At 37.6% G+C, this 15155-nt stretch overlaps 1 protein-coding gene across 3 annotated transcripts in view; it reads left to right on the top strand.

The window, feature by feature from the left end:
• Nucleotides 1-15155, top strand: part of PPME1 (protein phosphatase methylesterase 1) — an 88952-nt gene that overhangs the window by 55244 nt on the left and 18553 nt on the right. For all 3 annotated transcript variants that reach the window (XM_047070585.1, XM_047070586.1, XM_047070587.1), the window contains 5 exons: nucleotides 15-66; nucleotides 5642-5796; nucleotides 6669-6759; nucleotides 11600-11665; nucleotides 14846-14969. In XM_047070585.1, the coding sequence (XP_046926541.1) occupies nucleotides 15-66; nucleotides 5642-5796; nucleotides 6669-6759; nucleotides 11600-11665; nucleotides 14846-14969 (488 nt within the window). The remainder of the gene's footprint in view (nucleotides 1-14; nucleotides 67-5641; nucleotides 5797-6668; nucleotides 6760-11599; nucleotides 11666-14845; nucleotides 14970-15155) is intronic.

Below are 15155 nucleotides of genomic sequence, written 5' to 3'. Positions count from 1 at the left end.
TATTTTCTTTTTAGGTGAAACAAAAGTCAAGAATTCTGAAGACCTGTCTGCAGAAACAATGGCAAAGTAAGTAATGTAATATTGTTTATACATCACCTAGCTTCCATTACTATTATAAATAGTAGTGTAACTATTTACTCTCCTAGTGAGACTGTTGTACAATAATTAGCATAGAGAAAATTTTATTTCTGTTGTTTTTCCCCTGTATTTGGTGTCTCCTTAGTATTTAATCCTGAAAGAAACCTCCATCTTTCTTGATATATTCAGCATTATGTCATCACATAAAGCACTTGAAAATTCTTTGAGGCACAGTTTAGTTTCTGTTGACTTTTGCAAAGTTTTCTTCTGTTGACAGAGTTGAATAGAATCTGGATATCTATTGGGAACTTATGCTTGAAAAGGGGGTTGTATACAAAAGACCCTGCCATGTAAGATGTTCTTAAGGTTTCCTGCCCACGTTCTTTATCCAACTTCCTAGAGAGACAAGAACAAGATATTAAAGAATTAATGAGGGGCACCTGGATGGCTCAGTCAGTTGAGAGTCCAACTTCGATTCAGATCATGATCTCACAGTTCATGAGTTCAAGCTCCGTGTTGGGCTCTGTGCTGACGGCTCAGGGCCTGGAGCCTGCTTTGAATTCTGTGTCTCTTTGCCCCTCCCCTGCTCGTGCTCGCTCGCTCACTCTCTCAAAAGTAAAGCACACTATTGGGGCGCCTGGGTGGCGCAGTCGGTTAAGCGTCCGACTTCAGCCAGGTCACGATCTCGCGGTCCGTGAGTTCGAGCCCCGCGTCGGGCTCTGGGCTGATGGCTCAGAGCCTGGAGCCTGTTTCCCATTCTGTGTCTCCCTCTCTCTCTGCCCCTCCCCCGTTCATGCTCTGTCTCTCTCTGTCCCCAAAATAAATAAACGTTGAAAAAAAAAAAAAAATTAAAAAAAAAAAAAAAAAAAAAAAAAAAAGTAAAGCACACTAAAAAAATTTTTTAAAAAGAAGAATTAGTGATACCCTGGGCCTCAAAGTACAAGATGACTATAGTATGTACAGTAGCCTCAAACATGGCCACTCATCAGATTTACCTAATAAGTGATTGAAATACAGATGATATGACCTTACCCCAGACCTACTGAATTAGTGCTTCTACTGGGGGGATCTGGACATTTATTTATATTTTGATAAAGCTCTGTAAAGAAATCTAATGCAGCCAGTCCTGTGACTGGTGTTTGGGAACCACTGACCTATATTGTAAACAGGATTCTTCCAACTACCCGGCTTTAATACATGGTCTCTCAAGTATTTGATCAACTTCGGCCAAAAATATCTTGTCCCTTCTTACTTTAGCAACTTTAATTCAAGAGTAAACTGTGTTACCTTCAGAAATGAAACTCATGTGGTCATAGTTTTATTGTTACAGCAGATACTGTTTGTGTGCTATCTGCCAGACTTTATTAAGTGTAAATTAAGCACCTATTAAGAATAAGTAATTTATTTAAGTTATTTATTTTAATTATCTACATTATTAATTCTGTAGTGTACATATTATCCTTTTTTCTTGTTTTACCCAATGAGTATACTAACTCAGATTAAATGACTAACTGTATGAGGTCACACAGTTAATAGACCAGAATTGTGATCATTCAACTATTGTGCTTGGCAGAGAGAGAGAAAAATAACAATATATGGTACCATTCCATTCAGTGACCATATGCCTAAGAAACCATGAGAAGGGAGCTAAGAATCTGTTCTCTCAGTTGTTCCTAATGCCTTTGTAATATGAGAACAATAAAGCCCAAGATAATCAAGTATGTTGGTGATACCTATTGAAAGATTCGTGAACAATTTTTAAGGTTTCCTGACTGTTGACAAAAAAGCAAATCCATCATCTAAGTCGCCAGGTTGCCAAAGGGTTATGATGACTTGGATGATGTCCTACAGGAATTTGAAGAATTAATTGAGGGAGGACCTGAAGGATACATTGCCTAATAATGTATCAGTCTGAGACAATCAGGAAAGAAAAATCACAGTAATTTAAACAGGGAAAGTTTAGTATAAAGACTTATTAACTATAATAGGGGATTGGAGTAATGAAGAATTGGCTAATAAGAAATAACGAGAACAGGGGCGCCTGGGTGGCTTAGTTGGTTGAGCATCCAACTCTTGATTTCTGCTCAGGTCATGACCTTAGGGTTGTGGGATCAAGCTCCACATCTGCATCTGGCTCTGCACTGAGCATGGAGCCTGCTTAAGATTCTCTCTCCCCACCTCTCTCTCTGCTCTCATGCTGGCTCTCTTAAAAAAAAAAAAAAAAAAAAAAAAAAGTAGTAAAGAGAACACTGAAGAATATACGTTTAATTAACTTGATTGTGGGGGTCATTTCACAGTATACTCATATATCAAATCATCACGTTGTACACTTTAAATATATTATAATTTTATCGGTTATACCTCAGTAAAGCTGGAATACTTTTCAAGAAAAAGGAAGAATAGCAGATATAAGAAGCAGAGAACTATCACCTTGGGCTGACAGAGAACACTAATGGAAGAGGTTGAGATTTAGACCCTGTTGTAGAGGGCATGACTGTGGCTTACTAAAGACAGAGAAGTCATTTGGATGCCACTTTGGCAGAACTGGCCAGATACCTGCCCTCTAGGGTGCAGGGGAAGCTGTTCACAGGGAGGTATCTCACCAGAGGCACTCTGCAACAAAAATATCGGGAATGGTTCCAAAGATCTGCTATATAACATGGTGCCTATACTTAATAATGACATAATCGTGTACTTAAAAAGTTTGTTAGGAGGGTAAATATCATGTTAAGTGTTCTTATCTCGTGCACACACACACACACACACACACACAAACACACCCACACACAAAGGAACTTTTGGAAGTGTTTATTACCTTAATCATAGTGATGGTAACACAAGTGTATACATATGTCCCAACTTACCAAATTATATACATTAATTATTTGCCATTTTTATGTACCAATTTTATCTTAATAAGACTAGGGAAAAATTGGGCCTGGGGGGATGGTGTGCCAGAGAAGCCACCTGTGCTGCAGGATTTGGGCACTGGGGAAGCTGTGTGTGCTATATAGTGCTTACCATGCTACATGAACTAGGAGCAAAACCCTTTCTGCAGTGTCTCTCCTGCACCCTCTACTGATAAAGTTTAACATTATGCCAGCTGGAAAGGAAAAATATTTAAAGGCCTCAGATCCAATTTTGGAGAACATGCAAGGAAGGATGAATTGGAGCTGAGAGTTGCCAGTTGATAACTGGCAAGAAAGGTAAAAAGAAAATAGATGACTAAAACCATCCAGCATAGTTGAAGATGATTACCAAGAACCAGAAGAGCTAATAAGTTAGATTATTGTTGAAATAGTCAAAGCAATAAAACATTTATATGATTTCTGAATTCAGTCACTCTGAAACAAAAATCTCAAAATGGGTATATTTAATGGACAATTAATGTAATTTTCAAGTAGTACTGACAGCATGATTTTTCCCTTGTGTATCAACTTCTCTCAACCGTACATAAAATGTAATTCCCCTGAAAGTAGAAGAACCAAGAATTGGTTCAGGTTGCTCTGATACTCTTTTTCTTTTATGTCTGTTGCTTCTCAGGAAATGAACCCATTATTGATAAGTATGATAGAATCTCCTTTTAAAGCATCTACCTAAATTGTGGCATATCTAGTTACAGCTAGTTTTGTAGATAACATCTGCTTCTTCATCTTTGTTTTATTTTTCTGGAACTTCAGAACATGTCTCAAGGCACTAATCTTGGTAGTTTGGCTAACTTCAATAAGAATAAATTTCTCCTTGTAGTAGATGATCAGTAACTACCTTTTACCTGGATGAAATACACTTTTGCTAAGCTTAGATGCAGTATGGAGTTGCTTTGTTTCAGACCTTGTCCACCTTCATCACAGAACCCCTGCAACTAGGTTACTGAGTATTTTAGAGAGACCTGGACTTAGATAATCTTCTGTAGCATCCGTTTATTTTATTATAGTTGTTACCAACCAAAAGTTTTAACTTTAACTCCAAAGGAATATTTTTAAACTATTTTTTTTCACTTATAAAGTTGGGGGCCTCCTTGTATGCCATTCAGATTATCTGCAGGTGCTACAGCTACCCTATTCACATCTGTAATTGTTTTATGAGATTAAAAAAAATTTTTTTAATGTTTATTCATTTTTGAGAGACACAGAGTACAAGCAGAGGAAGGCAGAGAGAGAGGAAGACACAGAATCTGAAGCAGGCTCCAGCTCCGAGCTGTCAGCACGGAGCCTGATGCGGGGCTCGAACCATGAACTGAGAGATCATGACCAGAGCCTAAGTCGGACGCTTAACTGACTGAGCCACCCAGGTGCCCTGTTTTATGAGATTTTTAAGATTAATTTCTTCTGAGGGGCACCTGGGTGGTTCAGTCAGTTAGGCATCTGACTCTTGGCTTCTCCACAGGTCATGATCTCACAGTTTCATGAGTTTGAGCCCTATGTTGGGCTCTGTGCTGGTGGTGTGGAGCCTGCTTGGGATTTCTGTCTCTGCCCCTTCCCAACTCATGCTGTGTCTATCTCTCTCAAAATAAATAAATAAACTTTAACAAAAAGATTAATTCATAGCATTTACTTTTTCCATTCTAAATACTTTGGAGATCATATTCGGAAGGCTGTGTTTCCTATATCCACATCTGCTCTATTTGGCTAACACTGTATGGGTGCTTGAGGTATATAATAACACCCAGCAACACAAAACTGTCTTTTGAAGTTAACTGACTCAGCCACTCCCAGAAGACAGTAGAGCCAGTGGTCTCTGAAAACATACCATACCTACCTATTGCTGTAGCAAAGAGGGCCTATATGCAAATTAAACCCAGGTTCCTACTTCAGTTCTCATTTTCAGAGCTTTAAGGTTTGACTTTGTTAACCGATCCACTCAATTAAAAACGAAGACAGAAGTCAATAAAAATTAGCTCTGAACATCTTTCTAGTTTCTCAGAACATTGTACTTACATTTATGTTCATATTTCAAGCAACTTACTTGACAAATTATAAGTAACAATTAACCTTTGGATAGCATTTATACTTTTCAAAGTAGTTTTCATTCACTGTTTCAGTTAATCTCAAATAGTAAATTATGTGTGTATATATATATTTAGTAAATCATATTCTTATCTTCATCTCATAGGTATAACTGCCTGAGAGATTAAATAACTAATTCAAGTCCACAAAAAATAAAGTAGGGCTGCAATTCATCTTGTGGCTCTAAACTTTACTACGTTAGAATGCTTAATAAAATTGTTTTCTGTTTTATAGTTGGGGAAATTTAGGCATAGAGCACTTAAATTATTTGTCCAGAGTTTCAAGCTTACATTTAAAATAAAGGTATATGAAAATCAAAAAACTTGGGTTCTTGGTCCTGTTTATTAGAAGAGCTAAATGTGTGGCTACATGAATAGATACGGGGGGTGGGGGCAGGGGCATGCTAAGAGATTGACATAGGTATATTTTCAAGATGGCCCAGTAGACCTTTACAGTCTTAGCACTGTTAGTTGCAGACTAAACAAAGGAATTAGGAAAGAAAACGATTTTTAGTGTTGTCAGAGAGCATTCCCAGCTTTGTTTCCTTCTCTTTGCAGGGATGTTGGCAATGTGGTTGAAGCCATGTATGGGGACCTCCCTCCTCCAATTATGCTGATTGGACATAGTATGGGTGGAGCTATTGCAGTCCACACAGCATCATCTAACCTAGTGCCAAGCCTCCTGGGTCTCTGTATGATCGATGTTGTAGAAGGTAAGTTTTCTTAGTACTGACTAAATCAAAATCTTTGATTTATAAGAGATCCATGGTAGATTATTATCACCTTATTTTAATTTATTGATCTCTACTCATCTTGAACTATGTCCCTCTGTCTTTATATCATTTTTTCTGTTACTTTGTGGCAAAGGCATTCTGAGTATTTTTTAATTGACATACAAATTTTATTAGTTTCAGTTGTATGACATAATGATTCAATATGTGTATGTATTATGAAATGATCACCACAGTATGTGTAGTTAACATCCATCACCACACATAATAAATTATTTTTCTTGTGATGAGCACTTTTAAGATCTACTGTCTTAGCAACTTTCAAATACACAATATATATTATTAACTGTAGTCACTATACTGTACATTATATCCTGAAGACTTTTTTATTTTATAACTGGAAGTTTGTACCTTTTGACACCTTCACCCATTGCACCCGTACCCTATATTATATGGTCATTTCCCATGTCATTGAAAACTCTTTGTAAGTATCTTTTAGGGCTACATAATGTTTCAATTGTATGTATGTCCCATAATTATATTTAATGTTAAAAAGAAGCTGCCATGTCTTTTATGACCCAGCCTCAGAAGTCATACGATTGCTTATACAAGTCAGCCCCTATTCAGTATAAGACTACACAAGGGAGTGAATATCAAGAGGCAAAAATCACTGGAGGCCATCTTCGAAACTTGCTATCACATCAATCTCTGAATTTTTTTAAGCTGCATCTTTTTTCCCCAAAACATCACTGAATTCTACCATCATTGAGGGCAGATATACACAGTTGGCCCAGTAAATGTAAATGCTTAGAATATGTTAAGTGCTGTGGTTAAAGTATTTGTTTAACATCTAGGTACAGCCATGGATGCACTTAATAGCATGCAGAATTTCTTACGTGGTCGTCCTAAAACCTTCAAGTCTCTAGAGAATGCCATTGAATGGAGGTAACCCACAAATCTATATTGTCTATATTTTGAATGTTAGATTCTAACTGTCCTTTTTCATCAGCTCAGGCACCAAGTTCAAAAGAATAGTTCAGTTTCCAAGCCTTATCTTTATTAAAATATCACGTGTGGAAACATTTATGTAAAGTGCAGAATTATTTTTAATATTTTAAATGTTTCACACTTGGCCCAGTTGTCTAAAATCCATCCTTTTTCTAATACACTATAGTACCTCCTATAATTTTACTAATTATGGATTATCTCCTGTCTAGCTATCTCCATTTCTGAGGTAGGAGTTTGGACTAAATGAGACTTTAAGGCCTTTTCTACTTCTGATGCTTCATGTTCTGGATTCACTTTCTGTGTTCCAGAGAAAATGGTGGAGAAACAGAGGATGGGCATAGGTTCCTTTCTCAGTTTTTATTTGGGTTTGGGTAAATAAAAACCCTTTGGGTAAATAGTTTTCATAAAAATCACTGAATTGGCTATGACTTCCACTAAAGTAAAGGCTGTTTTGTCATTAATTTATTCATTAATTCAATCATTTGATTAAATATTTATTAAACACTTTGTGCTAAAGGGTGAAATTTCAGAAATGAGTAAAACACTGCCCCTCCCCCAAGGAAATCAATCTTAGGATAAAAAACTTTAGTATCCTCTCTTCCTACCTCTTCTTCAAAATCCATCTCTAGCTCCTTTCCCAGAACCCTTCTCTAACTCCTCCAAACCACTCAGATTACTCCCTCAGTTAAATTGCTAAAGACCTCTGTCTATATTGTACTGTTTACCTCTTAAGTCTCCCCGAAAGGATATGCTTATATTGTTAATTTTCATTCCTGTCTTAAGATTCTTCCTACATCAGAAGGGCAGAAGTTATCCTCTATTTCTTTTATAGCATATATAGCATACAGCATACTGCTGGCTGCCTTGGCAGGCAGAACATATCTGTTCATTGAATCAAAGAGATCAGCTGGAAATTAAGGACCTGGTAAATGTATCTGAGGTAGTTTTTCTAAGACAGAAGGTCTCATGCCAAATATGGCTTGCCAAAATGATGTTTGTGTTTAGTGAGGTTGCTTCTATCTCTCCTTGCTCACACTACTGAGGTGCAGGATTCCTGTTCCCTCATCAACACCAAAGATCTCTCCATCTTTGGCAGCCACAGCATTTCAGAATGAAATTGCTGCCAGTTCAGCATGTATCTGAGGCACCCTGCCTTCTTCCCCAGGAGCAAACAGTGAGAAAATTATTCCAAATAACTTTTTTTTTAATTTTTTAAAAAAATGTTTATTTATTTTGAGAGAGGGAGAATGAGCCAGCATGGGGAGGGGCAGAGAGAGAGGGAGAGAATTCCAAGCAGGCTGCACACTATCAGCACAAAGACTGATGTGGGGCTTGGTCTCACAGACCATGAGATTGAACCATGAGATCAAGAGTCAGACACTTAACTGCCTGAGCCCTCCAGGGACCCCCCACCAAATAACTTTTTAAATTTATTCAGTAAACTTTGGTTTTTTAGTCCCTAAGACGTGTTACTTACTACCTGATTAAGAACTGGAGATGAATCAGACTTAGTTCCTATCATCCACAAACTGGGAATACAAACAAGTAAATATTTAAACACAGTACAGTGAAGGAAGCACAAAGTTATAGAAGATAGGTACTTAATCCAGCATGAGGGTATTGGTGGATCTTTTCTTAAAGGAGAAAAGGTGGCTCAGTTGGTTAAGCCTCCGATTTTTTATTTCAACTCAGATCATGATCTCACAGTTTGTGAGTTCAAGCCCCATGTCAGGTTCTGTGCTGACAGCTTGGAGCCTGCTTGGGATTCTCTCTGTTCCTCTCCCTCTGCCCCTTCCTCGCTCGTGCACTCTCTTTCTCTCAAGATAAATAAACTTTAAAAAGAGATAGAGTCTTGATTCTAGTGGCAGATGTGGGATAGGATGAGGGTTCTGTTTGTTGTATGTTAAAATGTTCTGCGTTGTATAAGAGCCACTGATTTTTAGATCCCACTTCTTGAACCTGAGAATCAGAAAGAATACTATGAAGTATTTCATAATTTTGTACTCGGCTGGATATCTGAATCAAGTTTATGACTCATAGTTATTGTGGATATTCCAGGTTTTAAAAAAGATGTTGAAATACAAAGCCAACCTGTTTAATTCAGTAAAGATTTAAATCAAAGTGAATTCCCACTTCTGCTTTCTTGGTCATCCTAATGAGAGACAGTAGGTCATAGTCATTAGAAGCCTAGGCTTTAAAAGTTGGACAGATAAGGATTTACACTTTGGTTTCATCACTCTGGCTGCTCTGAGGAAAACACTAGGGGAAGGGAAAGGGATGGGTGTGATAATGGAAGTGGGAAATTGATTAGTAGTATAGGAGAGTAATGATGGTAAGCATAGACTAGGATGACAACAGAGGAAGTAATATGTCATATTTGGAATGTATTTTGAGGATACAACTGACAGGAATGCCTTACAGATCGGATGTCAGGAGAGAAATGAGGGGTGGGGGTAGGAGGAGGCACAGCATTCAAGGATAACTTTTAGATTTTTAGTCCAAGCAATCAGGTGAATGGTGGAGACAAAGAGAAGTAGATTTGGGAGCAGGTAAAGGGTCAGGGAATCAGGATTTTTGTTTGGATAAACTGAAATGGTTATTATACCTCTAAGCAGAAATGTCAAGTAGTTACTGGTCTATACTAGTTAGAAGAGGCTGAGTTAGAGATAAACTGGAGAATCATTATTACATAGATAATATTTAAAGCCAAAAGATTGAATGCAGTCATCTAGGGATTTGATATTGATAGAAAAATTCCAAGAACTGAGCCTTGGGAAACTCCACAGTATTTAGAGCTTGGGAAGAAGAGAAAGATCCAACAAAGGAAACTGAAAAGTCACAGTTGGTGAGATAGAAGGAAAACTAAAGGAGTATAGCAAGTGTTTATAGAAGGAGGGAGAGAGCATCTGTGTCACATGCTGAGAGATCAGTTAAGATGAGGACTAAAAAATGACCATTAAAATTGACCTGAGGGGCGCCTGGGTGGCTCAGTCGGTTGAGCGTCCGACTTCAACTCAGGTCATGATCTCGCAGTTTGTTAGTTCGAGCCCCACGTTGGGCTCTGTACTAACAGCTCAGAGCCTGGAGCCTGTTTCAGATTCTGTGTCTCCCTCTCTCTCTGCCCCTGCCCAGCTCATGCTCTGTCTCTCTCTCTCTCTGTCAAAAATAAACATTAAAAAAAAATTTTTTTTAATTGGCATGAGTAAAGGCGACCTTGACAAAGACAATCACAGAAAATAAGTAGGCGATAACCCCCCCTCCAAATATATGTTTGAGGATATTAGTTGGGGAAAGGATAGGAAATGACAAAATGGAGAAAGCAAGTAAGATAACTTATCTTTTAGGATAACTTTTGGGAAGTTTTGTTGTCTAGAAGAGCAGAAAAATGGGATGGTATCTAGTAGTAAATGTGGGGTTGAGAATGTTTTTAAAAGATGTTTTATAATATCAGCTAGAGAAAAAAATGATGACACATAGGATACTAATTTATAGCAAGAAGAGATGCAAACTAGTTCCTAAGGTTGGCCTTGAGTAGGGACAGAGGTGTTTCATATATTAAACAGTCATCAAGGGAGAGTATGTGATTTATAAATACTGGTAGATTTGTAGATTCTGTAGGTTCAGTTGGTGGATGGAAAATTCAGTTGGTGGATCTGTTGGTGGATAGAAAAATGAATAGTTCTGATCACATCTATCATTAAAATAGGAAGCAAGGTCTTTATCTAAAGGGGTTGCCCTTTAAAATTTTACATGATTTTTTAAGATAAAAAATTAGATTTAAAAAAATGCATTCTGATTGCCTGCTTCAGGTAGTGTTTCCAGTTCCCCCTGGGACATGAAGCTGCTTTGCTTGGCCCTTAGTCATATGTAGGTAGATAACTGAGAGGCCTAATCTACTAAAATAGTATCTAAGCTTCTGAATTCTATATCATAGCATGCAAGGCCCTCTAAGAACTCATCTCTGCCCACCTATCCCTTTCTCCTATTCACACTCCTCCTTTGCTTTCCCCTGCTTCTCCTTGCACTCTGTCCTCATCCTACTGACTTTTCCACATCACAGTGCCTTTGTTCACAATGTGCCCTCTGTCTGTAATGCTCTGCCCATCCCCCCCTTTTTTTAGAGAGAGGGGGGGAGAGAGAGAGAGAGAGAGAGAGCGAACAAGCTTGAGCTGGGGAAAGGGGGAGAAGGAGAAAGAGAATCTTAAGCAGGCTCCACGCTCAGCGCAGAGCCTAACACAGGGCTCTATCCTATGACCCTGAGATCACGACCTGAGCTGAAACCAAGAGCCGGACACTGAACCAACAGAGCCACCCAGGCTCCCATTTTTAAATTTTATTTGAGAGAGAGAGCGCGAGACCATCCTCTTTTATCTTCCACTGAACTTCTTTTCTCCTCAGTTTAGGCAGGACATTTTGGGGAGCTTTCTTTAATGTCTTCATTCAGAATCAAGTGATTCCGTTGAACCTTGCCTTTGTTATACTGAAACTATCTGTGTTTCTTTCTCCCCCCTGCTTCTTGAACATAGGCCTGGCACATAGTATCCTCCTGGTAAATATTTGCAGAACTGAAATGACTTGAATGTCTTTAACCTAATTTTTACTACTTGGCTTATAGCCATAATAACCAGGTAGGAAGTAGTGGTTATCTCCATAGTAAGCTATATTGGCAAACACAACTTTGTAGTAGGTTCCACAGAATCTGCAGAATTATTCGTTTGACCCTAGTGACGTGATAAAATGGTTGCTGAATAACCTCTTTCCCTTCTCACTTTTCTAGTGTGAAGAGTGGTCAGATTCGAAATTTGGAATCGGCCCGTGTCTCCATGGTTGGCCAAGTCAAACAGTAGGTCTTATTTTTTCCCTATTGGGCTCTTTAGAGACTGAAACATGGTGAGAGAATTACAGATTGCTTTTTGTTATATACCTGTCCTACCATCCTGAATGCCTTTATTATTTTAGATAATTTTGACAAATGAGCTCAGCTGGGCTAGCGGCATAGCTTTTCTTTCTTTACTTTTTTTTTTTTTTTTTTGAAGAAATCCCAAAGCCTATATAATACAGGACTACCATATTATTGTAACTCTGGGTGTTAAAAGGTGAAAAATCCCAGAGAATGGATATTAAAAATTAAGTGTCCATTCTAGTGCTAGAAGTGATCATTTTATTCTGGTAATAATCTCCTTCTTAGCCAAACCTGATTGTGAGGAAATTACAGTATAAAAGCTTTAGCATAACCTGAGTGAAAGCCAGATTCTAAGGCTAAGCTAAGAATATTTAGCCCAGTTGATCTTCTTGGATAGGGTTACATGAGTCCTGGGTATTGCTATGTAGTCAGAAAATTAACTTTAGATGAATTGAGAAAATGTTGCCCAAGGGAACAACAGGGAGCACAGGAGTTGATGAAAATGATAATGGTATTATTGAATGCCTGCTATTTGCTGGGTACAAGGTATTTTATATACACCTTCTCATTTTTAAGACCTTATGCAAATTTTCAAATATATAAAAGTAGAATAATACAATGAACCCCAATGTACATAATGCCTATTTTCAACAGTTACTCATGGCCAGTCTTTTTTCATCTGTGCCCCTGTTTATTTACCCTAAGCACAACATTTTTTGAAATATATTCCAATGGTAAGGACACTTTAAACACAATCACAGTACCATTATCACACCTAAAAAAATAAATAGTTCCTTAATATCATCAAATGTCTATTCAGTATTCATGTTTCTGATTGTCTCACAAATAATTTTCTTACAGTTCAAGTCAGAATTACAATAAAGTGATATATATCAATTGACTATATCTCTTAAGTATCTTTTAATTTAGTTTCCACTTTTGTCTCATTTTTTTTCCTTGAGATTTATTTGTTGAAGAAACCTGGTTGTTTGCCCTGTAGAATTTTCCACAATCTGGATTTGCTGATTGATTCCTGAAGGTGTAATTTAATATGTTCTCTCTTCCCTGTATTATTATTTTTTTAATTTTTATTATTTTTTTATTTCAAGAGAGATAGCGAGCAAGTGGGGGAAGGGCAGAGAGAGAGAGACAGAATCCCAAGCAGGCCCACACTGTCAGCACAGAGCCCTATGAGGGTCTCAAAAACCATGAGATCATGTTCTGAGCCGAAATCAAATTAAGAGTCAGACCCCAGAGTCAGATGTTTAACCAATTGAGCCACCCAGGCACCCCAAGTTTTTGGTTTTTGGGTTTGTTGTTTGTTTGTTTGTGTTTTTTGTTTTTTGGTTTTTTTTTTGTGCCCTGTATTGTTTGTAAATTGTTAGTTAGATCCAGAGATTTGGTTAGGTTCAGCTTTATTTATTGTTATTTTGGCTTTTTGTTTGTGAGAATACATACTGCCAATAGGAAGCATGTAATGTCTGGTTATCTCCTTTTTTTGAGTGTTGGTAACCATTGATGACCATTATGTGGATTCAGTAACTCATTTGCACTACCTCATTTAGTCTTTATAGTACCTCTTTAAGATAAGTATTGTTTTATAGATGAGAAAATAGAAGTTCAGAAAGATAAAGTAGTTTTCCCCGGATCACACAGCTAGTGAATAACAGCTCAAATTCAGTCTCCTGTGTATTTGACTTCAAGCCCTATATTATGGATTTTATGCCTAAAAATGCAATTTGAGTAGTAATATCTGACAGACACATGCAGTATTCAAATAAGCTGTGAGACTGCCCACTTTTTAATGCCTAAATATTTTAAGATCTGACTTGTTTAAGTAGTGATGAAGCATTTCATGAGGAAGTTATATGGCTTGTGTTCAGGTAGTTCAGTGATTGTAAAATTTTACTTAATATGTAAATTTAAGTGTTTTCTCTTAATATGTAAACTTGTGTATATAGTGTATGTTTTAATTGTCACATAGATATCAGATGGAACCTTCCTGCCCTTCTTGATCTATGTGAAATTCCCTTGAACCTCCTAATCCATAGCTTGGAAATGTAAAGTACATATTGTTTCTTTGTTATACTACTTTGACCCTAGATGTGAAATTTGACACCTCAAGTCCCATAGAAAACCCCCCCACTTGACAAAATATTTTATGAACATACACTTTACTGAGATTGGTAGAGGAGACAGGGAAGGACAAGTGATAACTGTTAAGAATCCACCACTGAAGTTTCAGTGGCCCTTCAGTTTATCCACCTCTTTTTATCTCATTGTCTCTTCTCTTCTCCCTTCACTCTCCCTTATCAAGTACAAAATAACAGATTCTTCTTTATCATGCAGAACAGACCTTAGCACTAGCTGCTACCTAGGCTCTTGGGATTTTTACCTTTAATATTGTCAGTGTACTTTTTCCAACAAGTTCTTTCTAAAAGGAATTATGGTACCATCTGGTCATATAATAATAATTTTTCTACCTAATTATATAACAGACATTGTTTTTTAGAGGAAAAACAACAGTAATTGGTTGGATCATATGTTCTAATCTCCAAGGTTCAGCTGCCCATGGTTATTGTAATTGCCAGTTTCTATTAGCCAATTAAAAGTGGGGGCCTTTTACCATTCTGTTTGAGACTTGTTCTATTATAAACAGGGTACAGTAGAAAAGTACCATGCTGTCATGTTAATTGGGTCTGGATTTGCCTCCCAGCCTCATGTACTAATGAGCCAGGTGATCTTGGACAATTTTTTTTTTTTTTTAACTTTTCAGGGCTACCTCATAGGATTGTTATGAGAATTATATAAGATAATACCAGTAAAACTGTTGCCACCATGACTCAAGGAATGGTTACTCCCTTCTGTGGGTCAGTATTGGTGCAAGAACTGGAAACCAGCCCTCAGAGTATAGTCCTACATTGGCCATGACCTTCCATAGCCCTGGCCTACTTCTATACATTTTAAAATGCACATGTTTCACATCCTCCTTCTCCCAGAAGCATGGTCAATTTTAACTGACATTTGATTGTAAAAGACCATAAGTATCAGTATCTCTGAGATAATTTGTATATAATAGAGAGATATATGATAACACTTTCTAAAAAAAAAAAAACCTAGGTGTGAAGGAATTACAAGTCCAGAAGGCTCAAAATCTATAGTGGAAGGAATCATAGAGGAAGAAGAAGAAGACGAAGAAGGAAGTGAGTCAGTAAACAAGAGGAAAAAGGAGGATGACATGGAGGTGAGTGAAAGCCGGCATTCTTGGAAGGATGGAGTATGGAATGGTTCAGAGTGTGTGGGGGTAGGGAAGGGGAGGTGACGTGTCCTTTTTTTGCCATTGGATATTTTAGGGGGCGAAGATGTTCTAGATATTTAGGTTAACTATAGGATATAAGGCACCATTGATAGCTCTGACAAATTGGAACAT

This window comes from Lynx rufus, unplaced genomic scaffold (genome assembly GCF_022079265.1).
Source record: "Lynx rufus isolate CCGP_SWC_20201006 ecotype Redwood Valley unplaced genomic scaffold, mLynRuf1.p SCAF_9, whole genome shotgun sequence".
In the NCBI taxonomy this organism is placed as follows: Eukaryota; Metazoa; Chordata; class Mammalia; order Carnivora; family Felidae; genus Lynx; species Lynx rufus.
The sequence above is the reverse complement of the archived record's forward strand: the minus strand, read 5'-3'. Positions and strand labels throughout refer to the sequence as shown.